The 27627-nt window shown below is 37.0% G+C and overlaps 1 protein-coding gene across 3 annotated transcripts in view; it reads right to left on the bottom strand.

Moving 5' to 3' along the window:
* Positions 1 to 27627, bottom strand: part of Sema3a (semaphorin 3A) — a 350207-nt gene that overhangs the window by 81348 nt on the left and 241232 nt on the right. For all 3 annotated transcript variants that reach the window (XM_050139692.1, XM_050139693.1, XM_050139691.1), the window contains one exon: positions 5225 to 5318. In XM_050139692.1, the coding sequence (XP_049995649.1) occupies positions 5225 to 5318 (94 nt within the window). The remainder of the gene's footprint in view (positions 1 to 5224; positions 5319 to 27627) is intronic.

Below are 27627 nucleotides of genomic sequence, written 5' to 3'. Positions count from 1 at the left end.
AATGTGTACTTTTGACACATTATTAAAGATATGAGGTGCTGCTATTGTGTGTGTGTGTGTGTGTGTGTGTGTGTGTGTTTTGAATGGCAATACTACTGATACAAATTCTTGAGCTCTTTATGTAAAATAATCCATGAGTGAAAGAAAACATGAACTGTGTCTACTTGTGTTAAGCTGATGGTTCAGTAACATGTTCAAGGTTATGAACACTGTCTAACCAGCCAGATCATAAAGCATCTATGTATAGAAATGGCACGTTTTTTGATGGCTTAAAACTAATCCAATCGATGATGAGTATGCGGTGCTGACAGATAAAACTAAACTGTCTAGAAGGCAGCAAAGACCAAGACGGCTATTTGAACACACATCCATTCTGTCTTAACTGTAACCTTTAAAGTCTGCCTAAGGAAAGTATAATTTACTGGGATGAATGGAAACAGCTTTGCGACCTCCGCATCCACCACGGCTGAGTTCCCGAGAAGCATGCTTTAAAAACAAAAGTTCACACGCACTCTAGAATTTCTGTTCACAGCTCCAAATGAAGGAACAATGTGGCTTAGATCAGCTAATGTCTTGGATTACAATTCCTACGAAGGGTGTGGCGAGGCGAAACTGAAGGAGGGAAAATAAATTCCCCGATGAAATTGCAGCGTTTCTGGCCCAGGTGAGGAGTGCGGCCTGAATGTCAGCGGATATCAAACAAACCTAAAGACCAGGCTATTACGTTGTTAACACCTTAGGTAAATTTTCCTCACAGAGAGACGGTTAATGAGAAACAGAAGAAGCCAAGCTGCTCTCCCCCGCCTTTCTGTACGCAACCCACGCTGAAGGAATCAGACCCATGGTGCAGTGGAGGGGTGCAGAGAAAGTCTGACCCGGGTTCTTCCGTACGGCCGCTGTCTGTATAGCAACATACGAGTGCAGACTTTGTTCCGTATGCTGTTGTCTTAATGATGATGCTTTTCTGAAGCAATGTGTTCACATGGAACACAGTTTCAAACATAAGATTTATAAGACTCCAACTGTACCTCCCAGCTTCCTCATAGGCAGCTATTAATATGCGTTTCTGTGTATCCCCCTTCATCCGGACCTCAGAAATGGATGTACACGCAAACAACCTCTCTCGATTATATTGTGCCGTTAAATCTCGCAAGAAGCTGGCGAAATTAGCATAGCCTACTATCTTACATATCAGGGAACTGAGGCTCAGAAAGAGGCTCAAATAATGTCTGTATCAATATCTAACTATTTTAGGGAATACCCTGCCTATTCTAAGATCCATTGAACACATTTCCAATCCCAGAATATATTCCTTCCTGAGTAAGGCAAAGTTTCAGCCTGAACATATATACGTGAGGGCGACCTCAGACATTTGAAATAGACCTCAGCAATATCTCTTCTTTTTGGAATATATCTAAATTATTAGTCTGCATGACCTGGTAAATATTTCAGTGAGAAAATAAAATTGCTCTCGGGTTGGCTGTTCTTTCATATCATGAAAAAGTGAGTTACTCCTTAATTGGTGTGGGAAGTTCTAGGTTTTATTCCTGTGTTCTCCTCACACCTGGTATTTATACTGAACAGGGGAGCAAATGCTATCTTTAATAAGGATATTTTAAACAAAGTTGAAAAATACGTGCAGGTGGAAGAAGAGATATTTTAAAAATAAATTCTGCAGTACTCTTATTATTTTAAAAGATTGGCAAAGTAACTTTATTAAGGTGACTTGAAAAATTTAGAACACGTAACTGGATTTGGGCACTTTTTTTTTTGATGGGTTTCTCTATGTAACAGTCCTAGCTGTCCTAGAACAAGGTTCCTAGACCAGACTGATGTCGAACTCAGAAAGATCTGTCAGCCCTTGCCTCCTGAGTGCTGGGATTAGAGGCATGTGCTACCACGCCAGATTTGGGCACTTTGGGTAGCTATGCATTGGGCAAGGGAAACAAACCTATAGTCAACCTTGTAAGCTTTTGGGATTTTGAAAGGAGATTTTACAAAACTTCCACAGTTTGTGTAAACTCTCTGCTGGTTTTTAACAATTAGTTTTGGTTGGAACAGCTTTATCTTGGCATTGCAAGTATGAAAAACACCTTCTGCCAAGACCACGTCACAGATGTTTTGAGTGAAGCCTAGGTTTGGGGAAAGGAGCGGCCTTAGATTTTCTCTTTTTTGTGCTGAAATGAGGAAGAATCCCCAAGTCATATGAGAAGATAGGACTGCCACGTGGCTAACCCCTCATCTGTACATCACCTCCTGTACACACTTCCGAGGTGGTTAATACTCTATATTCAAGTTTAATCAATGTAGCAAATATTTGTGTTCAAAAGACCCATAAGGCCAGTGACTATTCATGTTCAAGAAGTATAAGAGAAAATGCCCCAAAGCCAATAAAGAATATTTTATGTACCATGAGAGGAGAATTTGTAATACACTGCCAAAGCAAACAACCGCAACAAAGGAAGTTATAGCCCTTGAAGTAAAATGACGCTGCATGGGCTGCAATGGTGGATTAGTAGATAAAGTCGCTTGCCACCAGTCTGCCCACCTGAGTCCAATCCCCAGTGTAGGGATAAGCCCGCCCCGGGCTCGCCTCGGGCGAATGTTTACTGATAAATTGGGTGCGCAGAAGCCGCGCGGCCCTTCCTGCTTCTGGTACTCCACTGGAACCTTGGTTTCATGAGTCTGGTTTTTCCATTAAAGTTGTTCAATTACTATTACTATTGGTCTTCATTAATCTAAACCGCCACATTTGGAGCCCCATGTTGGGCGCCACTCTGTTGAATTAGGAGCAGCAGGGCTGTGTCCCCGGCACCCGGCTGCCCGCATGGCTAGGTTATGCCTCGAAACAATTACACGGAAACTGTATTTTCTTAAACACTGTCTGGTCCGGCTAATCTCAGTTTCTTATTGGCTAGCTCTTACATATTAATCTAACCCATTTCTAATATTCTGTGTAGCCCATGAAGTGGCTTACCATGGAGGATCTTAACCTGCATCTGTCTGGTATGGGAGAATCATGGCGACTCCTGACTCAGCTTCTTTCTCCCAGCATTCTCTCTGTTTACTCCACCCACCTATGTTCTAACCAATAAAATGGGCTAAGGCAGTTTCTTTATTATAATTAACCAATGTCCTTCCTCCATCACCCCAGGACTTACATAGAGTGGGGAGAGAAGCAACGTCTGAGAGTGTCCTCTGACTTCCACACACATCTGTGGTGCTGGAGCACTGACACAACCCAGCACACTCAACAGATAAATAAATATTTAAAACGAAAAAAAATGTCATTGTGGATGTTTTAAGGGATTATTCTTACCTGATCTGAGTGGAGCTGTTCTTATATTTGCATTTATTTTTAACTGATTCAGAACTACTTTATTTGACTTTATGAATATGTACTTCATTGCTCTGAAAGTTATGGACGCATTTTGCTGGAGAGGGTGTGTTAGGTCTGGACTCCCACGGAAAGCATGTGTTTCTGAAAGGTCTCTTGTTCCTTCTCTGCCACATATCCTCTCGCTGAACTTCAGTCATCCTTTCCTCCCTTTCATCAACCTATACATCTATTTCAAAGAAACCCTAATATAAGACCAAACTTTGGAGTTTCTTTTCCTTCGTGGGCCTTGTGTGGCTGCATGCCATACGAGCTATGTAATACTGACTGTCATCAGCCTTTCTCGGTGGAATAATAAAATAAATAAGCAAATCCCTTCAGAGGAACATACCACAAGCTAACTCAGCTTTAGGCATACTTGTACAGACTGCTTTTTGAGTAATATGTTTCATTTTTTTGTGTGCCATTTAAATAAATACAGGTTGCAAGTTAGAACAAGGCATGATTTCCCTCATTGTGTGAGACAACTTTCAAATTTCAGCCTGGATGCATGAGGAAGGCATGCACATGTAAACACCAGGTCACCCATTAACAGGAAAATTACACATTTGCTAAGTCGGCAGTTGTCCTTCAGGTTTAAAAAGTCTTTTAAAAAATGTTTCATAAAGGGATCAAATAGACTAGAATTGTCTAGATTGAAGAGCCATAAAAGAGGTAATTTATATTGTAAAATTTTATTCTAAATGGAGCAAAGATTGCTGATAAAATAAACACTGGACCATATTGGATATATATCTCTGTGGTTAGTACAGTTGTCTCTGTAACTAAAGTTTAATTTTCTTGAGTATAAAAAGCACTTTGACAAGGGAAGAAATGGAACACATTAAACTTATACAAAATGAGCTAAGCCTTAATTTACTTTTAAAAATTCTAAACTTTGATGTTTCATTATTTTTAATGTAACCACTTAATAGAAAAGAGTACAAATATAATGTGTATAGGGTTGCTGATACATGTAACTAAAAAAGGCAAGAAGAATGAAAAATGTTAAAAGGAAAGAAAGAAGAGGAGGTGGGAGTGAGGAAGAACACACCCATAACTCTATACTTTTAGCTTCTATCTCATTAAGCCAAGTTTTCTGGTGAGTGAACGAGTAAAAATTCTTCACACTTCATACAGACTAACATTCCTACTTCTATCCCTGACTCTGATCTTTAGCTTTGTACGTATTCAAGAAAAAAGAAAAAAGAAAAAGGCTAGAGATGAAAGTAAAATAAAAGTAAGTCTCCTAGGCCATTATGCTAGTGTTTAAGCAGAGAAGATGATAAAATCTTAAAGCCAGAAAATATAATGACAGAATATTTTTCTTACGCTGCCATATACAACAAGATACTCCAGCGAGTCAAACAAGATGCACCAGGGAGTCTCTGCCAATGAATGGTACCACTACTTGGCTTAATCATGCTGGAGAAGTGGTCCAAACGTTGACACAGTGATGTCCTGAAGTACATTTCTCATGATGGCACATAATGCCATCTTTTTAAATCATATCTCAAAGCCTACATTCAATTTATTCATCAAATGAAAATGAAATAATACTTCCAAAAGCAAAAACTAAAGTTCAGTGAATGATGTATAACATTTGAGCCAACTATTCTCAATAGTTAACCTATTTCCTAAAACACAAATCAGTTTGAGTAAGGCAATCACAACCAAGAATTAATATTTTTTTATTTCCTTTAAAAATATTTGTGAACAGCACAACTGTTGCTCTCCTTCTGAAACTGCATGAAGAAAAATGACAGATCTTGGCAGGTGAAAGTGGAATGGGCCACCTTGACATTGGTTATAGCAGATTCGCTATGTAGTTGATCTTTGGTTACATACCTATTAGGAGAGAGGCTGTCAGTAGTTTGGGGTCATAAGGACTCTTCCCACGACCGTTTTCAAAATGGGAGTCCTGTAGTTTAAAAATGTTGTCCTGCAGATTGAAACAAAAGAAAGGTTCCGTTTATTCACAGAAGTGTGTTCAGTACGTCAGTAAATCAAAGAGAAGTTGAGTATTCCCGTCCAACATAGAGTACTTTAATTTGTTTCAACTTTGGAGAAGACAAATGAAGTAAATGAACTGAAAGAGCTACGACTTGCCAAACGGCTACTCAGGTTGGTGGTTTGGCGTTTTCCTTGTTTGTTTGCTGGTTTGTTCTTTTGGTAGCTGTGAGCATGGTACAAATGAAAAAGTCCACAGGCCGAGAGCAAGACTTATTTTGGCAGAACTAAGGTAACTTTTTAATTTTCTCAGGTTTGCCATGTAAGATCTGTGCCAATGGCTCTTGGAAAAACAAAATTTAGAATGATGTAAAATGACTCAATTTATTTTTTGATAGAGAAGAAAAATAACAATTAGATTACATTTCTAGATGACTTTTATTTTATTTTCTGTGCACACAATCCATTAAAAAGTATTTAAACACAGCTGTCAATTCCCCTACTCGATTTCTGTGTAACTGACATGCTCCTACTGTGCTTTATAAGACTCAGTTACCTTGTAAGGGATATAAAATCATCCTTCTTTCTCTACAAGGGAACCAGTGCTCTAGGAAGAGTCTATCTGTGGGGTGGCATCAGGGAAGAGCAAACACTTTTACACTTCCTTCTTCTTTTTTTAACACATCACATCTTTGGGGAGGTCAAGTACCCAGATACAGTAATAAACTTTTAACTACATACAGAAATATGTTTATGTCCCTAGATAGCACGCGAATAATATGTATGCATGACAATTAATGCCTGAGAAGTAGGTCAGAGCCTCCTGGCTCTGAACCCTCTGTCAGGATGTATCATGCTAGGCATAAGTGACAGCTGAATAAACTCAGGAGCCTTTCTGGCACACTGCATGTAAGCTTCTTCCTCCCAGTGGTTCATTAACCTGTCCAAAGACTGAAATAAAATAGTGGTGTTGGCAATTTTTCTACTAATCACATAAAAGTATTTTCTAATGCATAACAGCAAATGATATTCATTTTATGGTCAATAAGCCGTTGGTTTAACATTTAATATTTCTGATGGAGCTAATGGCAGGGTTTCAAACTATAACTCTCAGATCCCATTTTGGATTGCAGAGAAAAGTGGAAAAGGAAGGAAACCAGGCATTCTGCAGTTCCATCATGGTGACATGAATTACCTGTATTACTGTTTCTTTCCATTGATTAGCTATTTTGTATCAGCTGTCACTAGCAATGATGGGTCTTTAGTTTCATCCTAAAATTAATACTGTGTAATAATTTATGGGTTTTCCCAGAATTGTGCAATTATAGCCGGAATGTTGGTGATCCAGGCACCAAGCCCAGCTTGGCAAATAATCAGATCTCAGATTTTCTGTGATCATACCTTATCTCTGAACCACTGGGCCTAAAAAGTCAATTTTAATATGAATATTCCACCTTAGAGTTTTACCGTAAAAATTACTGTAAAATTTATGTAAGGAATATTAATTCAGAAAATAAATAGGCTATTTTAATGTTGTTTTTATGATTACTCAAAGAATATGTATATTTATAGCAACTTGTTACTTATATTGATCAACTTCTTCATGTGATTTGAAATAAATACTACATTACTACTTAATCATGGTGACATAAAACACCAGATATCTAACCATATTTAGAGACTTCAATACCAAAAATACAACACGAAAATAATTAACTTACACTAACAAAGACATACAAGTACTTATAAGTAATAGTTTGATTTCATGGATTTTTATTAAAATTAGAAACTAGAGGCCAAAGAGTATGTTTAGGAGGATGTATCTATGCTTAACCCCACAGTTTACAAATCATATAAAATACTATAAAATCAGTAAGTATAAATATTTGTTAAAAGTTGGAGGAAACACTGGGAGGACTGATGGGAAAAATGGGAAAAACGCAATTGGATACTTTGTTAGATCCATCTACACAGAGAAGCTACCCTTTCAAAATATGAAGGACATAATGTCGAGGATCATATGTCGAAGTTAATCAGGCGATGTCAAGGTAGAGGAGGTGAACTTCCAGTGTCATGTAGTATTTGATTTACAGAGTAAAAGATTAGACTCCAAAGGAACCGAGGTCAAGCATGTCAGTCACGGTTTAAGAGGAGCCCCTGGGTCATGGTATCAGATAATACACTCAGAAATTGCGTTCTTTTTGCTTAACTCCATCAATAACTACTAAATTTATAACTCATCTTGCTGACAAACATCTTTCCTCTAAGAATACTGCTACTTAGATTTCTGAACGTCTCCGGGACAAATGTTCTCTGTTGGTACAGGATTCTACAGTGCTGCAAACACACAGTTTCTTCTCAGTCCAGAGAGATGCGGTCATGGAATATATATCTGCTTTCTGTAGACGGCAGTATATAATGTTACTTGCATACACATACTTGTAGTGTAAAGTCCGTACCCACTACTTGAAGAAATGGGCCCAAAGATGCTGAAATTGGACAAAATGGGTGTTATTCCTGGCTCTGCCTTTTGCTAGCTTTGGATCTCAGGCAAGACCCCTAAGCCTTTTTCAGACTTAGATTCCTCATCTGTACCAGAATAAATCTCACTCTAAATGTAAAAATATGTTGTGGTAATATATAAAATATAATTTATCCTAAAATCTGTCCCTTTTTGCCATAGTAAAATCATTGTCTCATCTTTATCAAAATTTTCCATGACACAGGATAAGTGACTTTATATATTCACAAGCAAAAATTAGTGTGGATTTTCAGAATATATGGAAACATTTGTTCTTCGATAGAGCATTGAACTTGTTTTCTCCTCTCATTGGACAAAAGTATACTTGAAAATCTCTACTGGGAAAAAAACTTTCAAAGTACAAAAATGTTAATTTTGTTAGCATATGAGGTTTTTTCTTTCCCAAAACAAATGTGGCAGGCAATTTGTTAAGACATCCTACTGATATTGGACACTCATAATCACACCAGTTGGTAGGTAGAGGCAGGAAAAATCACACAGTCAAGGTTATCCATGACTGCATAATGTGTTGACGGTGGCTTGGGCTACCTCAGATTGTACATCAAATAACAAGGAAAGAAAACATGGAGAGTTTCTAGAAATTTGAACACTATTAAACCTACAAAAATGTTCATTACTTAGCATAGGACACAATTATTCCAACAGCATGTGTGATTTCTTTGTCAATTAATCTTTGCAATTATACATCTGATGATAGTTAGTATTTAGAGTATATAATTAAAATACTCAACACAAAGAAAACAAATAACTGAAATTAAAAATGAGGTATAGAATTAAACAGCGTTATCAAATATTAAAATACAAATGGATGAGAACTACTTTTTAAAAAAAATCCATTGCTTTCTGGTAAATGCAAATTAAAATTATGAGATTTTGATCTTACGCCAGTAAGAGCTGCCAAGATTAATCAAATAAATGATAGCAGACGTTGGTGATGATGCAGGGAAAGGGGGACACTCACGTACTGCTGGTACAAGTGCAAATTTATGAACCCACTTTGGAAATAAGTGTGGAGGTTCCTCAGAAAGCTGAAAATAGATCTATACTAACGTTTGGAGATATCCCCAGTGAGTGCTCTATCTTACTGTAGACAATGTTCATTAGTGCTCTATTTAAAACAGCCAGAAACTGCAAACACCTTAGATGCCCATCCACTGATGAATGGCCAATGAAAATATGGCACACTTATATAATGGAGTGATATTCAGCTGTTAAGAAAAAAAAAGATGGGGAGATTTTCATGTAGAGAGAGCTAGAAACAACCATTGTGATTCAATGAAAACATGAAGATGTTTTCCTTTAGGTATGTATGTTAGATTTAAAGCTGTGGATTTATGTTTCATTCAAAACAGTCACAGATCTTAGGTAGCAAGTAAGAGATTGGGCTCTGGAATTGGTTCTTCTACCGAATAGAATGTACCATAAAGGGATAAAGGGGACCTTAGAAATAGGGGAATTAAATGGAGATGGGGGTGGAAGGGCTGGGCAGAAGAGATAATATGGTAAGGAACATCTAACAATAAAGATTTTTTTCTAAAGTGATCTGGAAACCTAGGGCTGTTGAAGCTTCCTAAAATGTATACATGTATAGATGAAATTTAAATGGAGTTCTCATATAATGGGGGAGAAAATATTCCAACTGGACATCACATGCTATGAAACAGAATCCCAAGTCCCAGGAATGGGTTGTGACTTTTTAAGCCATTGGCCAAAGAAATCTCATAGACATTCTCCCAAATATCATAGCCTCCTACCACAAGATGAAAGTAAGCCCTATTCTGAATACCACCTACTTATATCATCACACTTGGAGCCATCTAGTAGTCAGTGCTCAGGTTGAAGCTTTGACCCCCTATTGAATAGCATTTACTTGCTGTGAGGCACCATGTATGTTAACAGGGGACAAGAATAATAACTGATATCATCCAGTTATGAGTCCTGCAATCTCTACCAGTGACTCTTTGCAATATGTGCCCTCTGTTACAAAAGTAGAATGAATGCTAAGTGAATAAGCAACTACTTTTCCATTGGATTTAAGGTCTGCTTCCTGATACGGAATATATACTAATACTGCTCATGAGACCATGAACCTGAGAATAGAAAGATCATGGACCCCATGAGAAACCTAATACATTCATTCTCTTAAGTGATCATAGCAATAAAATGTCTCCTAATGACATATTCCCTGTTCATAGAAGAGTGCCTAGCTGAACCCTCATCAGAGAAGGTTTGTCTGGAAGTAGACGGTACATAACACAGAGATCCATAACAGGGCACTTAGCAAAAAGTGAGGGTCTTTGGAGCATTCAGCCCTGAATGAGTTATCTATATCATACACTTCTCTTTGAGGCTCTGAGGTCTATGTGGAAGAAGAGGCAGAAATATTGTATGAGCCAGAGGTGGTGGGCTACTCAGAAAAGAGTATTTCCCAGAAACAACAGGGCAGATGCATTTGTGAACTCACAGAGATTTTGACAGCGTGCACCAGACTTGCACAAGTCCATGTCAGACAATATTCCAGCTCAGAGTGCAGAAGTGGACACCTCTAACCAAGACACTGTTTCTCATTGATACCACCTGGGAGAGGAAGCACACGTTTTCTTCCATGGACTGACACTGTGTCTATTAACAATACTCAGGGCATGCTCCATGTTCAGTAGTAGCTGGCCAACACAAACAGATTGCATGTTGTTTTTAATGTGTGTGTGTGCATAAACATGTGTGTTGTGTGTGTGTGTGTGTGTGTGTGCATGCACTTTGTTACTGGTTTTTGTTTTATTTTTTTAGAGAGAGATGAGCCTAACACTGAGGGACTAAGAAGGACGGGAGGGATCTGGAGGCAGATGGAAGGGGAAAGACTATGTTCAAAAGATATTGTTTACATATTTTAATGCACATTTAAATGCATCCTGCTTAGGCTGGAGAGACTGCTCAATGATTAGGGAAACACACTGCTCTTGCAAAGGACTCAAGTTCAGTTCCCAGGACCCCTATCAAACAGCCCGTCTATAATCTCCAGGTCCAGGGAATCTGATTTCTCTGGGCACCAGCACACACTTGCAATTTGGCAAATTCTCATAAACTGATGCACAAGAGCAATTAATTTAAAAATAAAATAAATCTTTAATTTTGTAAATATCCCTCTCTCGCATGTTGGTTGGATACATTTAATGCTTCTGTTTCCACTTGTTGATGAGAAAGACCTATAAAACATGTGATGCTAGTTAATCACTGTAAATAGACTATGTCACAATGTAACTGTGTGCTAATTTCCTATCTATATGTAATATATCATGTAGTTCATGGTTAGGTTCTACTTGAAAGGCCTTTAAAAATCTTTTTGCTACCCAGTGATTTTCTGCTTTATAAAAATTTTTAAGTAGATCACATATGCAAATACTAAGACTAGAGATCCCAAAGTCTGTGGGCATTGTTAAAGTATATAGCCTCGTCAATTTACTTGTGCTGAAATAGTTGAAATCATGTTTAGCAATACATGCGCTCAATGAATGAACTCTAATTGCTTTAGCAGGCACTACACACATCATATAAGTTATTGTGCCTTATTTTATTACGCGATTGCATCAGTTTTCCGCAACTATTTTTAGCTTTCAAGACTACTTTTTCTCCTTTGTCTTTTGGATTTCCTGAACGTTACTGGGCTGGTGAGGTAAGGCATTAGAGGAAATAATAACCATGCTAATGTCTACTCCAAAGTCTTATAAATTAGAAACCATTGCTGACATCATGGCAGTAAATTTCTTAAATCTCAATCTTGTCCAAGTAATAAATTTCAGCAATAATGTTGCAATCTAAGTTACTTTATTTAATGATTAAAACATGAATGGTGTTTTTAAAAAATGGAAGGCAAATAAAATCCTGCTCACGTGAAGAAGAATGCACATGTGCTGGGGAGAATTCCGTGACATTTTGTAAAACCCAATGCTTCAGACAAATTTTAACGAATGGACTTTTTGAGCTTCTTGCATTTCTTTTCCCTGCTTCTCACAGAAGATATCTTCCTTGCAAGATAATTTGATTTCCCAAGATTCCTTGACTCTGCCATGATTCTGCGATCTCTCTAGAAACCCCTTCATCCTTCCTGATACAACATGACCTTTCCTTAATTTCGGAAGTCACTTCCTAAGAGAATTGCTTATTGCTTTTTGCAAACATGCTTTATTAGCCTTCTTTTGCATTTCTTAATTAAAAATGGTGTACAGGCAGGCAATGAATGGACAGGACAAGTCTGTGGACTTTCGGAAAGAACGAATGCAATAAGATACCACAGGAAATATTGTGGCATACTGCGCTTTGACAAAGAAGTTCCTTTCTGGCTCAAATTCATCCGGAACTTGCTTTTCCTTAAAGGGTGACTCCAGACGAACACTGTACAACAGTGTCCAGCCATGACGCATGTCTCCTTCTTTAATTTATATTAATTTAAAACAGGAAAGCTCCCATTTCTCACTGGCGTTAGTCACATTTCAAATGGTACCCAGCCACACGTGGCCTACGGCTGCAGCACTGAGAAAGTTATCTTTAACAGCATCGCAGCCTGAATGAGTCCTTCCTCTTCGAAACAGAGTAAAGAGCTAGGCATGCTTAGGTTTTCTTGGACAGAAAAGTTGACATCAGTCCCAAATGACAACATCTGCAAGGAAAGATCATACTGAAAACATTAGTTAGGCAATTTTTATTTTGTTATAGGAAAGAGTTGTGCTATGTACTAGTCAAGTCAGTGTTGACAAATCAGCTTCCATCTGCTGCTCTTGGATTTTGTCATCCTTCTCCGTGGAGTCTCACTCTCTCAATCAGCTTCAGCAAAGCTAGACACAACTTCAAAAGCTAAAATCAGTCGCTGAAAACTGATGAAATCATGTAATAACATACGACACAATAACTTACGTGACATATGTGTGGTGTCTGCAAATGTAATTAGAGTCCATGAAGTGAGGTTTGGGTTTGTGTATTGCTAAAAATTAATACACTTATTACCTAAAGTTTAGGTCAAGATCTACAGTTCTTTATATGCCCCCGATTTTTGTGCGAGGAAGCAGATTTTTCTGGAGGTTGCATAACACTCTAGTCATATCTCCCTTTGCCTTCAATGATAACTCACTTTTTCATATTAAATTCTATTAAATGAAGTACAGATCTTGTTATATTATTATCTTCATGTAAGAAGAGTAAACTATGTCTTGTGTTGTAACCAGTGAATAAATGAATGATCAGCAGTATTAATTTCTCAAGGTGATGTTCATTAATGTTCGTATATTATTGGTATTTGTATACTTGAAACATTAGAACTCTAGTTCTAAAGCTAGGAGAGTTTAACCCTAAACTAACTCAACTTGTTATCCTTGATTTTTTTTTTTTAAATATGGGGCAGGTAGTCTACAACTCTCTTTTATCAATTTTCTCAGTAAATATAATGACCCTTTTTATAGCCACCTTCAAGAAGAGTTAAACTCATCAGGTTGTAGGATTTATACATCTTCTGACTCTATGCAACATTGTGTCCAACCTTCTCAACCACACTCCTCTGCCTGATGGTTTTCACTCAGTAGGAATTATCACAGCTGTGTCGGGATGAAGAAGCTGTTTGCACTTACTATGCATGAGTTTTTATGCATAGTAGTACATAATTTGTTCCATCCTCCCCCCCAGTTTTGAGACTAGCTCTCACTGTGTATACCGGTCAAACCAGATTCTCACTATGTAGACCAGATTGACTTCTTGCCGCTGATTCTGGAGTGCTGAGTTGAAGGGTGTGTGCCACCACACTCAGCTACGGCATGATTTCTTATTGGCATTTTCATACTTGTATTTATTTTAAAGAATTTAATAATTTATATGTTTTTAAAGCACTAGTATAAATACTTGTTTAGGTAAGAAATTCACTTAAATTGTGTAAGATATTTATCTGAAATGAGAAAATGAAAGATCTATTTATTAAAATTGGAAATCACAGCAGAAATACCTAACAGAAATGTATCATATTCATTTTTTTAAAGCTTAAATGTGTTTGAAGGAAATTTATCAACATTGACCATAAACAGATCTCACTGTGCCTTAAGCAGTTATACATAGCATTTAATGTGGATTCCAGACAGACTTTAAACCTGCTTACTGTAGTAGATAGGAATACCCCACCATGACAAGAATTCAAGGAGTTTCTGCTTCAGAAACTGAAGTTCATTTGACTCAACCCTTGAGAGATGGCTTTGGGCAGGTGATAAAAGTGTGGTCATGCTCCTGTGTTTTTACACAACGGGGAAGGTTGAGGGCTTCAGAGGGGTCCCCAGAAAATGCTGAAGACAGGAGGGAGTCAGATTATTCTATCTGAAGGAAACAGAATGAGGGAAATCCCCAGAGTAAATAAATGTGATCCATAGTTGAGCAATGACAGAAAGTTGAGTTTGCACAAGGAAGCATATATACATACATTGAGATAACAGAGAACAATAAATTTGCGTCCCAACTGGAACATTTTCTGTGCCAACACAAGCTGTTTATTTTGGCTTTCAAAGGTGTGAGTGATAGTTGGGTAACAATGGCATCAAAGAGTCTTGACCTAATGATGGGTCTGACAGTGATGTGGGATGGCTTAGTGAAATGAGAACCTCCCGGCCTGTGCAGGGAGGACTTGGATCTTAGTACACGATATAGCAGCCCAAAGAAGTTCTTGTGTATGTTGTGACTTGATCGAGTCATTGACGGTCCTCTTAGGTGTGTTTCTCAATCTTTATTGCATCAAAATTCCCTTTGAGGGCGCAGACAGTGGGCAGAGAGCATTCCTGTATTTTGTAAGCACTCAGAAGGGTTTATGGACTTTACCAAGTCATTGTGGAACATTCTAAGTATTTTCTGTGCAAAGAACTTGCTACTTCTCCACAAGGTGTGAGTCTGGTTGTGTGTCTCTGAGTTCTACATTTGCTTCTTCTGTTGCTTTTTGTAAGTACAAATGTTCTCAGAATTTACATATTCTGTTCTATGTACATCTAGCAAATATCACTGCCAAGTTCTGTTATTTGGTATCCATTATTTATTTATTTTTTTTATAAATCCAGCAATTGAACTTCCGCCCCCATTTCTTTGTTAATCAAGTTATCCAAAATTAGTTTCCTGCCTTTTTCAAAATCTCTTTATTTTGCACTGTTATTTCAAAATTGAGAGCTATTAAGAGTCCTTGACTCTTCAAAGGAATATAAGAGCAATCACTAATAATAAGTCTCATAAAAATTACTCTGTCAGAAACAGTTATTTAACAATATACATTGCAAGAAGACACAAAGGAATTGTAACTTTGGGTCCCTGTCACCAAATGCTGAGAAATTTTAAAAGGCAATGCTCTGTGAATAAACAGGTATAATTTTCCCCAATTATAGTATGCTAGCCATGCCTTGCATCTAGCTGATGGACAGTCACTTCACATTGGAATTTTATAATTCCTATAATAAAGCAAGCAAAAGTTGCTGCAAATAAAGACTATTATTAGCTGAAAATGAATGTTGATAAAAGATAAGTTAAAGAAAATGTATACCTGTAAGGATTCTCAGGTAATATATGCACTAATAACTTATTTTTCCACTAATTATTTTGAGTTTTTTTCATAAGATGTTTCATAACTAAACAACTTGCTGTTGTAAATGCAGGTTTTGAAGCTGAAAAACTTGAATAAGTTGTTATTCTACTGAATGGTTTCCACTTGAAAAATCACACATAGCAAAATTTTCACGGAAAAAAACAGAACCATAGCCTGGTGGTGTTGGAGCACACGTTTAACCCCAGTACTTGGGAGGCGGAGGCTTGCAGATCTCTGTGAGTTCTAGGCCAGCCTGGTCAACAGAGTGCATTTCAGGACAGCAAAGGCTACACAAAGAAACACTGTCTCAAAACAAAAAACAACAACAACAAAATTACAAACATCACCAAATGTATGCACATTTTGACAAAAGTTATTTCTATTAAGACAAGATATATTCGTGCTATACTGAAGAAATATGTTACTATGTAATAGTAACTGAATATGACTAATATCTAATTCCTAATTATACTGCAGGTTTTTAAGTTTAATATAACATTTGCTTCTAGAGAATTATTACTGGAATCCACAATGCAGGCGTGAAAAACTTCACCAACATTCTTAGAACAATGACAACATTCCTGGAGAGTTCATCTGCATCTTCCCCCAGAAGATTGCAGGCTCTCTTTTCATTAATTTTACAACACAATGGTAGTTTCCCCTTTCTCTTCTTCTCCTGTTCCCCCTCCTCACTCCTGCCTCCCCTAATCCCCTCCTTTGTTTATGTTTAGAAAGGGGCAGGCCTCCCCTTAACTGCCAAAAAAACTGTCTTCTTTGACTTAAATCTCTACTAGCCCTCTAACTATTGTTTTAACACTACAAAGTTTTTACTTCTTAATTTAATGTTGAGATATTATGAGGTTTTTTGTTACTTATTATAATTGTAATTTTGAACTTTCTTGTTGTTTCCTATTTAAGGAAGACATAATAAAAACACTGATGCTTCTGCATTCTGGGATAGTCAGCAAGTATTATTGTCCCAACTGTTAATTACCTGTTCCAGAACAAGTTTTAAAGTTTCACTTAAAATGCTAATATAATCTATGAAATGGAGACACTATAAAAAGTCTTCAAATGTCAAGTGAGTTATAAGGTATGATGACACTGGTAGCATGTGTAAATCCTAGAGTGATTTAGCTATTAGTAACTTTATTTATAATAAATATATGATTAGTTGACCATGGTGGCTCAGGCTAGTAATCTTAGACCTGTAAAAGATTAGTGACTTAGTATTGAGTTTAATACCACCCCTTGTCCATCTCCAAGTAATAAATAAATAAATAAACAAATATTCACCTTTTCTATGCTAGTGGTAGGATAACTCATTTTTGTAACAAATAATAGCTAGCATCTGCTAATCAGAGAGCTAAGCATGCATTTTCAAGGATTTATATGTATTTTTGCATCATTTTGAAATATACATTGCAATTATATTGTATTCATATTAAAAATAAGAGACAAAAAAGTGACTTGCTTAATTCATAGAACTAGTTTGTAGCTAAACCAAGCAAACTAATTGCAGGCTCAGTACTGAAACAACAAAAATCTGATGTTTATCATTTGAACTCTTGAGTATTTCATTCTTGAATGAAATTTTATTTCTCTTCATGAATATGTTGTATGCACAGAATACACATATGTGTGTATGTTATTCATATACACACAGACACACACATATATGTATGTATATATACATATATATATGTTCTAGTTCTTGTAGCTCATACATACATCAAGCTCTTAATTAAACTTAAGTGAATTGTCTCTGACACATAATATAGTCCTCCTCTTATCTTGTATATCATTGAAAGCAACTAGAAGGAATTAACATATTTCTCATTTTGTTTGTTGAAAATGCACAGTTCCTCTTTTCAACATTTGGGAAAGTAGTATCCCTTTATTTCCCCTTTCCTAGCAACAACACAGCATGCCTTATTGCTGGATTAAAGAGGATTTGCCCTCTCAAGTTTAAGGGATCTGAATTTATCTGGGCTCCCCACACAACCTCAGGGCCATAATTCATCTGCTTTTTGTCATCATTAAAATTAATAGCATAAACCAAAGAAAACAGAAAGCACATGTGTTCATACTTCATGCAGATTATGTTTTTAATAGGAGCTTAATTTGAGTTTATGCAGATATCACAAGGCTGTCATGGTCTAATTATTCAACTATGAATGCCTGTTAACTCCCAAGGTGTATTACACTGAAAGAAAAAAATTCTACATTGGCTAGAAGGAGAAATTCCAGAACATAACCAATTTACTCTGCATAGCTTTGCCACAATTAAACCGAGTAAAGCAAGCTCAAACTAAAACAATCAATGAGGCAGACAGTGAAGAAAAGGGACAACTCACTTATCTTTTCATATATGTGTTTTAATTATTTTTTTTATGTATGGTCTTAGCATTCCATAAAACAGCCAGGTCTGTATTATAAATTGTGAGAATACAGCAATTAGCTTAACTTCTTTTTATAAATCTCCTTCTCACATCCATGTTTAGCTATCACTGAGAAATCTTACCAATTTATACATAAATATGTCAACAAAGGGACCATATGCATGGAGAAGTGTCTGAACTAACTCATATGGCTTCTTTACATTTCAAGCTATTTTTTTTTTCCCCTCAGAGAGATGCCATCTGGAAAGCGATGAGGCCAAAAGATGAACATTTTATTTATCCCCAACTTGGTTTTAGCAATGCTTGTCACTCAAGTGTGTCATAATGATGTGATGTAACTTTGATATTCTTTTAGCAAGTTAGCAAAGACTTCAACCATAATTATTATTATTTTGGCAGAAACGTTGCAGGAAACAAGTCGGCCGGGTTTTGCTAAAATGCAAATGTGAGAGAGACTTTGGGAATTGAAAATATCCACACAGCTTAACTTGATTATGTCACTTCTGGAAATCTATTTTAATGAAAAGAAAAAGAGCAGGGTCATAGCCGTGGCATTTAGAATACTGCACTCTGCAATGCCAGGAAGGATAGCTGTAGGGGATAGAATGTCTCCACAGCTGTTTGTTACTAAACAGGAGATAAAGGGGATGTTTTCACTAAGTGCACACAATATTTACAGCTATTACTTCTGTTCCTTATTGTGCACTAATGCAAATTATATTAAATATATGTAGAGAAAAATCTCAAAGTCATGATGCGAGATATTAGTCTGATACAGGTTCTGGGTACTGTTTCTATATATAACTTCTTTTCTATCATAATACTATGTACAACCAAATACAAAACATATATTTTTGAAAACATACAGGTTTCTATAATTTATCATCTCTGTAGTTTGAATGTTATTGGACACCATAAGCTCATAGGGAGGAGCACTATTAAGAGGTGTAGCTTTGTTGGAGTGGGTGTGGCCTTGTTGGAAGAACTATGTCTCTGTGGGCGTAGACTTTGGGGTTTCCTATGCCTAGTGTCTGAGTCTACTTCCTGTTGTTTTCTGATCAAAATGAAGCCTTCACCATGTCTGCCTACACACCTCTATTCCCCCTGCCATGATGATAATGGATGAAATTTCTGAAACTGTGAGCAAGCCACCTCAATCAAATGCTTTCTTTTATAACAATTGCCACGGTCATGGTGTCTCTTCACAGCAAAAGAAACCTTAACCAAGGCATCTTTTAAGTAAATCTTAAAGAGAACATTGTATGGACTTATTTTAGCCCAGAAACAGAATTTATTTACTAAATACACTTTTGAAAATTTAGATTCGGCTGCTCGGTAGCAGCACGTGATCAGAAGCGCGTGGCAGAAGGATTGCTGGGTTCAAGGCCAGCTGGTCTCGAGAGAGTTCTAGTACAGACAGAGCTATATAAAGAAACCCTGTCTTGAAAACAAATATAAAGACACAGTTTAGATTTGAATGCTTCTTTTGGAGACTTGGGACTTTCTGTGAGGCAATTTGATGTTCCCATTTGTTCCTGGTTTCAATTTCTCTTTTACCTTTGACTCATGTCTCCATGGCAAATAGTAGGCATTTTTCATCTAACTAGTTGCCTTTGTATAGATTCCCTTCAACTAATAAAACCTACACAAGGATTGGGTCATATTCTCATAGATAGGTTCCAAGGGGCTCTATGGTTTATCAGTTCATCACAGTTGAACATTTAATTTAATAACAACTTCAATGTTTCAAAGGCACAATTTCTATTAAATTATAAAATCATACCCGCACCCATTATTTCTCCTGCAATTAAACTTTTAATGACGATGATATTTCATAATCTTGATTTTATAAGAACACCCTAGTTGAGCACCATACTTAATGAATACTTTGACTGCTTAAATATATACCAATTTATGTCTAAATTATCTAGAATTCTGAAGTAATAAAGAATGCTTTGAAATCATGATTAGCAATAATATAATACACGCAGAATAGTTTCTTCTTTGTTGAGGTGTTTGAGTTATTTTGTCTCTATGTATGGTCGTACACTACCTGCATGCCTGGTACCTGCAGAGCTGGAGGAGGGTTTCAGATCCCTTGGAGTTCGAGTTTCATTCAGGTGGTTGTGAGACCCCATGTGTGTTCTAGGAATTGAACTCGGGTCGTCGGTAAAAAGCAAGTGCTTCTAACCATCGCGCCATCTCACCAGCTCCCAGGACACTCTTTAAACAAATGTGCAGATTTAATCGAGTGGTTTCTTTTATCAGCACATTAATTACCACAGAGATACTCTATGTCATCTGTTGAGTTAGCATTTGGTAATATTACAGTATATTATATTGAACACTTGAATTATTTATGTGAGTATCTCACTCCCAAATGTCAGTTTCCGCCTAAGGAAAAAGACTTCTTTGTCCAATTAACCAAATTTAATTACATAATCTGAAATAAATAGAACATTTGACTTTACTTATTAACTAAAATATTTGATACTGAGAAATATGCCATATGTCTAAAATTACCATTTGTTTGAACTTGGCATATATATAGCTAAATTATATTTCCAATTAAAGAAAACATAATAAAAGTTCACTAAAATTTATTTTTGTTATAGACAATGGTTAATAAACTAGTCTATTCGTTGTAATTTGCAATTAAAAGATAGAAATGTTGTGTTTAAAACATTAGGATTTTGTAGCAGGTGAAGACTAGCATCGATTTGGAGAAATGTTTAGGAGAAAGGCTTCATCTAAATGGTAGCTTGGTGTAGGAATAAAATAAAGGTTAGTAAATGAGGTTTTCTAGTTGTCAATACCCATAGATATCCACACATTCTGTTCATTTGATCCCTGTGTACTATATTTATATATGTGTACTACTTAACAAATTTCCCAATCATTCTATTTGTTTATCTAAATATGTGGATGCATAAATCAGAGCAGATAATGCTGAACGTGAGGAAAAGAGAAACAGAATTAAATGAACAGATTGACTACTTACTGCTTTCATACCTGTCCTACCTCATTTTGAGTTTCTTTCACAACAGCATTGGGAGAAAGTTGCAGGTGGCTTGCATCATGGTGACAGAAACAGAAGACTAAAGCTTGACTACCAGTAGAGCCCTGGGGCTGCCTCCTGGTTTGCCCTTTCCTGGTCACTCGCCAATACAAGCCAGTCTCTCTGCCTGCTATGTGCCTGATCAGAGAGAGGAATGGAGTGTAGACGCCAGGGAGGGAATAACTCCACACCCCTTTCATTTTCAGGTTATAAATGATTTGCTTGAATTGTTCTAGCTGAAAAGCTCAGTGACAGAGTGAGCAGCCAAAGGTGGATGGGGAAAGCGCTAAAATTGCTGTCATTAAGTCATTGTAGAAAAGAGGAGAAGCGCAGGTTATTGCACATTATCCAATGGTAAGGAACTTAGGTAACATCTAATAGAGTCATCATTGCATACATTTTGAATTACTATGTAAAGCAAAAATTACTTGGAAATAAGTATATTTTAATAGGTCATATTTATATATGATCTTACTCAGAGTAGTGAGCCTTAATTTAACGGAAAAGTTATTCTACAGTAATTTATAAAAAATTAGTCAGAAGATCATTTTTAAGAGATGACCAAAAAAAATTCAGAGGTACTTGATCACAGAAAATCTATAGGCAAAGTTAATGTCATCATTATCTTTGATGTCTATAAATTCTGTAAATTTTTCCCATTACCCAAACTCAAAAGAAATTCAACTAATTTCAAACTATTTCTTGCCAGTCAGTAGAAGTAAATTTTGGCGCTATCATAATATTAAAATATTATTGATGCCATGGCCTCAGAGCCACAATCTACCCTTAAAAATATATACAGAAAATTAATTAAACTTGTTCTTTGTGTTGATTATCATCCACTACAAGAGGAAGATTGTGTAATCAAGATTGAGCAGTGCACTGATGTATGGGTAAAGAACTTTGTCATTAAGACTCTGAAGCAGCATGTGACTTTAGGAGAAGTCTGCTTTCTAGATAGACAAGGGCAGGTGAACATAGGAGCTCACAGATATTGGGACTTCATGCACACGATTCCAAAAGCTCAGGGGCTGCTGGGAAGATAGAGTTGGTTTTTGTAAAAGAAGTGAATCTCGGTAAGCTGATCACACACTAGGACAGGCCTCACTCCCCAAAGTCATGGGGAAACACAAAACAAACTCAATGGAAGGTGGGGGTGAAGCTCAAAATTGAGTGCCTGGGAAGCTGACAGTGATGAGTGTGGGGCTGGATGAGGGAATATGATCAAAACACATTCCACAAAATTATCAAGGTCTTTGCAAAATTATTATATAGGTGACAAGTTTGCTCCTTGACATTTTCAATGCAAACTTGCGTTCTCATCACTGTTGCCCACTGTCTCCATTAAATAGCCCACTTCTGTCAACCCCATGTCTCTTCCCTGCCAGTCCTTTCCCTCAACTCACGTTTCTGTTTTGTTTTGAGGATCAGTGCACTTATGCAGGGCCATCGGTATGTCTGTGCATTTGGAAGTCTCATCAGAGCTGCTGGACTCAACAGTGGCAGGTATCTTGTCTGGTTTTCATGGACTAATTTCAAGAAGGCAATGTCAACTGTTGGTACTATTTATGACTACGTCACTACTGTATAATGAAAGTAGTCTTGCTCTTACATTCTTACATTTTTATATGATACGTCTCTTCATTAAAATAAACAATAAAAATTAATAATTTCCAACTTGACTAAGAATTGCGGGGTGGTCAAGTTGGGGGAGGGACAAAGTGGGAGAGCAATGAAAGAGATATTTTGATGTAAGGAGTCATTATGGGGTTAGGATGAAACCTGTGTTAGGGAAATCCCCAGGAATTCACAAGGATGACTCCAGCTAAGACTCAGAGTAATAGTGGAGAGGGTATCTGAACTGGCCTTCCCCTGTAAACAGACTGATGACTAACCTAACTGTCCTCAAAGACCCTCATCCACTAACTGATGGAAGCAGATACAGAGAGCCACAGCCAAGCACCAGGGAGCCCAGCTGAAGAGAGGGAGGGGGGCTTAAATGGATGACAGTTGTGTACCTTGATCTGTTTGAGGGGCCCCTGGCAGTGGGACGGGGATTTATCCCTGGTGCATGAACTGGCTTTTTGGAGCCCATTCCCTATGGTGGGATGCCTTTCTCAGCCTGGATGCAGTGGGGAAGGACATGGTCCTGCCTCAGTTGATGTGCCAGGATTTGTTGATTCCCAATGGGAAGCCTTACCCTTTCTGAGGAGTGGGTGGAAGTAGGTTGGGGAAGAGGTGATGAGGAGCGGGAGGAAGGGCGGGAAGGGAAAATGTGGTTGGTGCTTAAAATGAATAAATTTTTTTAAAAAAAATAATGGTTATTTAAAATTCATTAAATTATCACTTCATGATATACTCTGCCTTAAATGTACCTTAAATGGTATTAATTCATATCTGTATATAAATGTGGATACTCACTATATCAAATATTGCTTTAAACTGCATTTCTTCAAATAGATGTAATGCAATGTTATAGATATATTTAAGGCTGAAAAGAATACTGACCAACATAATAGCCATACCTTGTAGGTAGGTAGTTTTAAAATCTTAATTTAATAAATAATCCATCAAAATGATAAGACTGATAGGATTCAGAGATCCTAAGTCACTATCTCAGGATAACAATAGTTCCCACCGTTTAGCCTGTCTTCTGCCATGGTAAATTTTATGAACTATACTACATTTGATACAATTGTTAATTATATAAAACGTGTTGTTCCCAAAGAAAAAAGCTGCATCCCAACTGCCATTGCTAATTATTCTTTGTTACATCTTGCTGACTTATCCACATTTGTGCTTGGTTGTCTGTCTATTAAACAGGTAGATGGCGGGTACACAGCTCACTTAGAAGCACCAGTGGCTTCCAGGCCTTTCCAGATGGTCTCAACATGTTTAATTAGTGTGTCTGATTTAATTTTTTAGAATCATTTATACTTTTGCTATAATTTTGAATTTTCTTTTCCTTTCAAAATTCTTTTTATTACTTATTCTCCTACTGATGACTTTAGAGAAAACATTGAAGGTTAGCTGACAACGATTTGGCTGCTATTTCTAATAGCAGACACTAGGTCATTAGAACAAGTAGATTTTCCCTCCTCATAGCTAGTTAGAAAGTAGCTCTTGGCTAGCACTGTCCAATATTCTGGAATTACTATATGTTTGAATAAGTGATTAAGCATAATTTGATAAAATAATGTCATTCTCTATCTGAAAGAAATTTATCAACCTGGGCAATGACAATGAATACACAAAATAATTTCTAAATAACAAGTTACAATTTTTCTATAATTTCTTTTACAAATGTCTTTAACAAATACTTGAATATATGAAGGAACCTAATATGCTTGTTGAATAACTGGATTAAAACAGGGAATAAGGTTGAATCTTTTAAAACCGAGGTGAAATGACTTAACAAACTCATCTGCTCATTCCAAATTTTCATGAGTCATAAAAAATTCTCTAAGTCTGTTTTGTTTAGACTGCCTCATGGCTCATTTGAAATAGTAGGTAGTTGGAAGAAAATCAATTTAGTATTCTCAGTGGCTAACAACATACATGGATTGTTCTCTGCGGTGTTTTAAAAGAGCTCTTGCAGAAGGCCCAATTGTGTGCTTTGCTTGTAATTTTCAAAAATTCAAGAGTATTTTTGGAACTCAAGCTTAGCATTGTATCATTTAAACTTAACACCCCAGTCATGCATATGGCAGACCAGCTCCTCCTCCCAGAAGACCCTATGATACAGCTGACATTCTCCTTTCAAACATAGCATCAAAATTCAAACCATAAGCCATTCTTAAATTCATTATTATTTTATTTTATTTCATGTATATGGGTTTGTTACTGTTCGGATGTCTATGGACCGCGTGTTATTTCTGGTACCCACAGATGCTGGAATACGGTGTCAGATCCCCTGGGGCTGGAGATACAGACAGTTGTGAGCTGCCATGTGGGTGCTGAGACATGAACAGTGAGCCTCTGGAAGAGCAGGCACAGCTCCTAATTTCTAAGCCTTCCCTTCAGCTTTAACCATGAGCTTTTACTCAATTCAAGACATTGCATCTTTTACATTCTCCCTTACTTATTTTAATAAGGGGATAAGGGATACAAATCATTAGAGGAAAATGATGACATTATTTGTAGTAAGGCTAAATAAAAATGCAAAAATTTACCATAAAATTAAGGGTGTTTAAAATGAAAATAGTTTTATGATATAAGCAATTCAATAATTACACTCAATGTTTTAAAAGGGTTTGTACTCTAGCAAAAGTTATCACAAATAAAATTCAGAATTTCAATTTAAATATTCGTGCAACAGTTTGTAACTTTAGCACCCAACTCAGTATTTCCATCCCCTCCACCTCTGTCAGGTTTTGTCTCTCCTGGCCTTGCAGCCCTGTTTGATTTCCGTCTGTGCTTACGCACCGCCCTCAGCTCAGCCCACCAGTTACTTTTTTCTCCAAGGATAGAGTCTGGGGTTTTATGGTTGATTTCAAAGCTCCGTGCAATGTGATATCCTCCCACATCTATGCTCTCATTTCCTAGATCACCCCCTCTCATCCTCCCCTCGCTCCTCCTAAACTTCAATACAGTCCATTGATGCCCTTAGCCAGAATTATCTCATTCCCAAAGCAGCATCCTCCCTTGCTAATACTGGCACATCCTTATCCTCTATGCCTAACATCCCTTAAGAATCTTTCATTAGTAGGTACAGTATCACATTGCAAAGGTGCTTTCATGGGTTCCACACACTGTCACTTTAGTTTTCCCAATACCCCCAACTTTCTCAGTGTACAATTGCAATGAATAGTAACTAATTTTTCACAGTGTTGTTCACAGTGTTGGTCAGTATTTGAGGTGAATCTTTTTCTAACCAGATCTATGTAGAAAAAAAAAAAAAACTTCACTTTAAAAAAAAAAAAAAACTGTCAGATCGCTACCTTGTTTTTCACAAGTTCATAAATTCTGTTTCAAGCCCAGGGATACTTGAGACAAATAGATGTTACTACGGCATTTAGAAAACAGCCACAAAGCTGCCACCGTTTTCAATGCTTCCTTACTTGCATTCGCTCCGCATCGGGTGATGGTCAGTCCTGATGGGGTACCTTCACACAGATGTGTTTTCTTTCACTGTCGGGCGTGCTACAATGACTTCACCCACGTTACCACCTCTACCACCGCTTTATCCCACATGGAACAGCATGTGGGATATTATTATTGTATATCAAACTCTTTGTTGTTGTTTTATTGTGAGTGCTCATATTTACAATGTTCACAAATGACCCATGAAAATAGCTTTATTTTCTTCACTATCTAGCAAAGGAAATGCTTTGATCTATGTTATCCAACTGATAAAAAGACCAGGAGTGTTATAACTATTGTTTGAATGGCCAAAGGATCATAACGGAAGAGGGTAGGCTCATAAGAAAGCTTGAGCTTGTGCTCCATAATATAAGTGACTTTTCAAAGCTCTGCAGAAATGATGTGTTGGTGAGCTGCAGAGATATTTCGGAAATAAGGAACTGTACTTTCTAATCTATCTTTCCTACAGTTGTCTTATCTTTTTGCTCCACATGCTCAAAAAGATAACCAGAGGCCCGTGCAACAGAGGGTAGACTTGAGAAACAAAGACAAGTCCTGGAATTCTTTAACGATTAATTTGGGAAGATATTCAGACCCATAAAGATAAATTTAGCCAGCTGCACATTTGTTTTTTTCTTGCTGATCTACACTTCTTTGAATTTGATTCCATCTGAGCATCTTAGTTAGTTGTTCCAGGCCACACTTTCCCCTCAGTTATACCTTCAAAATTACTTTATTTTGTAATACAGTCCCCACTTTTCCACACAGGGAACTTGAAGGAGACACATAACTGACTTTCTTCTTGCAATGGCTCTGGTGTTTTATGATTCCTGTTACTTGGTATTTTCATTGAAAACAGTAATTCTGAGTACCTACTTCAAGGTATTGCTTAAAGTTTTGACTTTATATTTATGTGTCTACATATCTACTTTCTTTTTTATCCATTTGACTCCTTAGCCATTCATTTTTCTTCAGTGCCTGCCACCAGATCCAAAAGTACCATTTCTGATCCTACTCTTTGATTTTCATCCTTTTATTGTGTGGGAATACCCTCTGTATGCTGTGATTACTACTGGTTAATAAAGGAACTGTTTTTGATCCTATGACAGGAAGAACAGAATTAAGCGGGGAAAGCTAGGATGTATGCTTGGAGAAAGAAGGGTGGAGTTGGGGCGAAGCCATGGAGCCTCAGGAGACAAATGCTGGAAACTGTAGCTGGTAAGCCATAGCCTCATGGCAATACACAGATTACTAGAAATGGGTTGAACTAAACTGTAAGAGTTAGCTAATAAGAAGTTAGAGCTAATGGGCCAAGCAGTGATTTAATTAATACAGTTTCTGTGTGGTTATTTAGGAGCTACAAATAATAGCCAGGAACCAACAAGTGGCTTCCTCCTACACTTTTATTTATTGTTTTGTAAATGGCAAAATGATCATTGAGAACCTAAAAGTCATGACTAACTACTAACCTTCCACTTCTTTTCTATTTGTTACATAATCAATACCTCACTTAAGTATTTTTCCCCAAACCTTATCCTCTGCAAAACAGGACCCCAACATTCCATTCTCTGACTTCCTGACCCAAGGATCAAGATAGATGAAAGATTTTCCAAATTTTATCACTTACTT

This window comes from Alexandromys fortis, unplaced genomic scaffold, assembly GCF_014885135.2.
Source record: "Alexandromys fortis isolate MF-2015 unplaced genomic scaffold, M_Fortis_MF-2015_v1.1 scaffold_38, whole genome shotgun sequence".
Taxonomy (NCBI): Eukaryota; Metazoa; Chordata; class Mammalia; order Rodentia; family Cricetidae; genus Alexandromys; species Alexandromys fortis.
The sequence above is the reverse complement of the archived record's forward strand: the minus strand, read 5'-3'. Positions and strand labels throughout refer to the sequence as shown.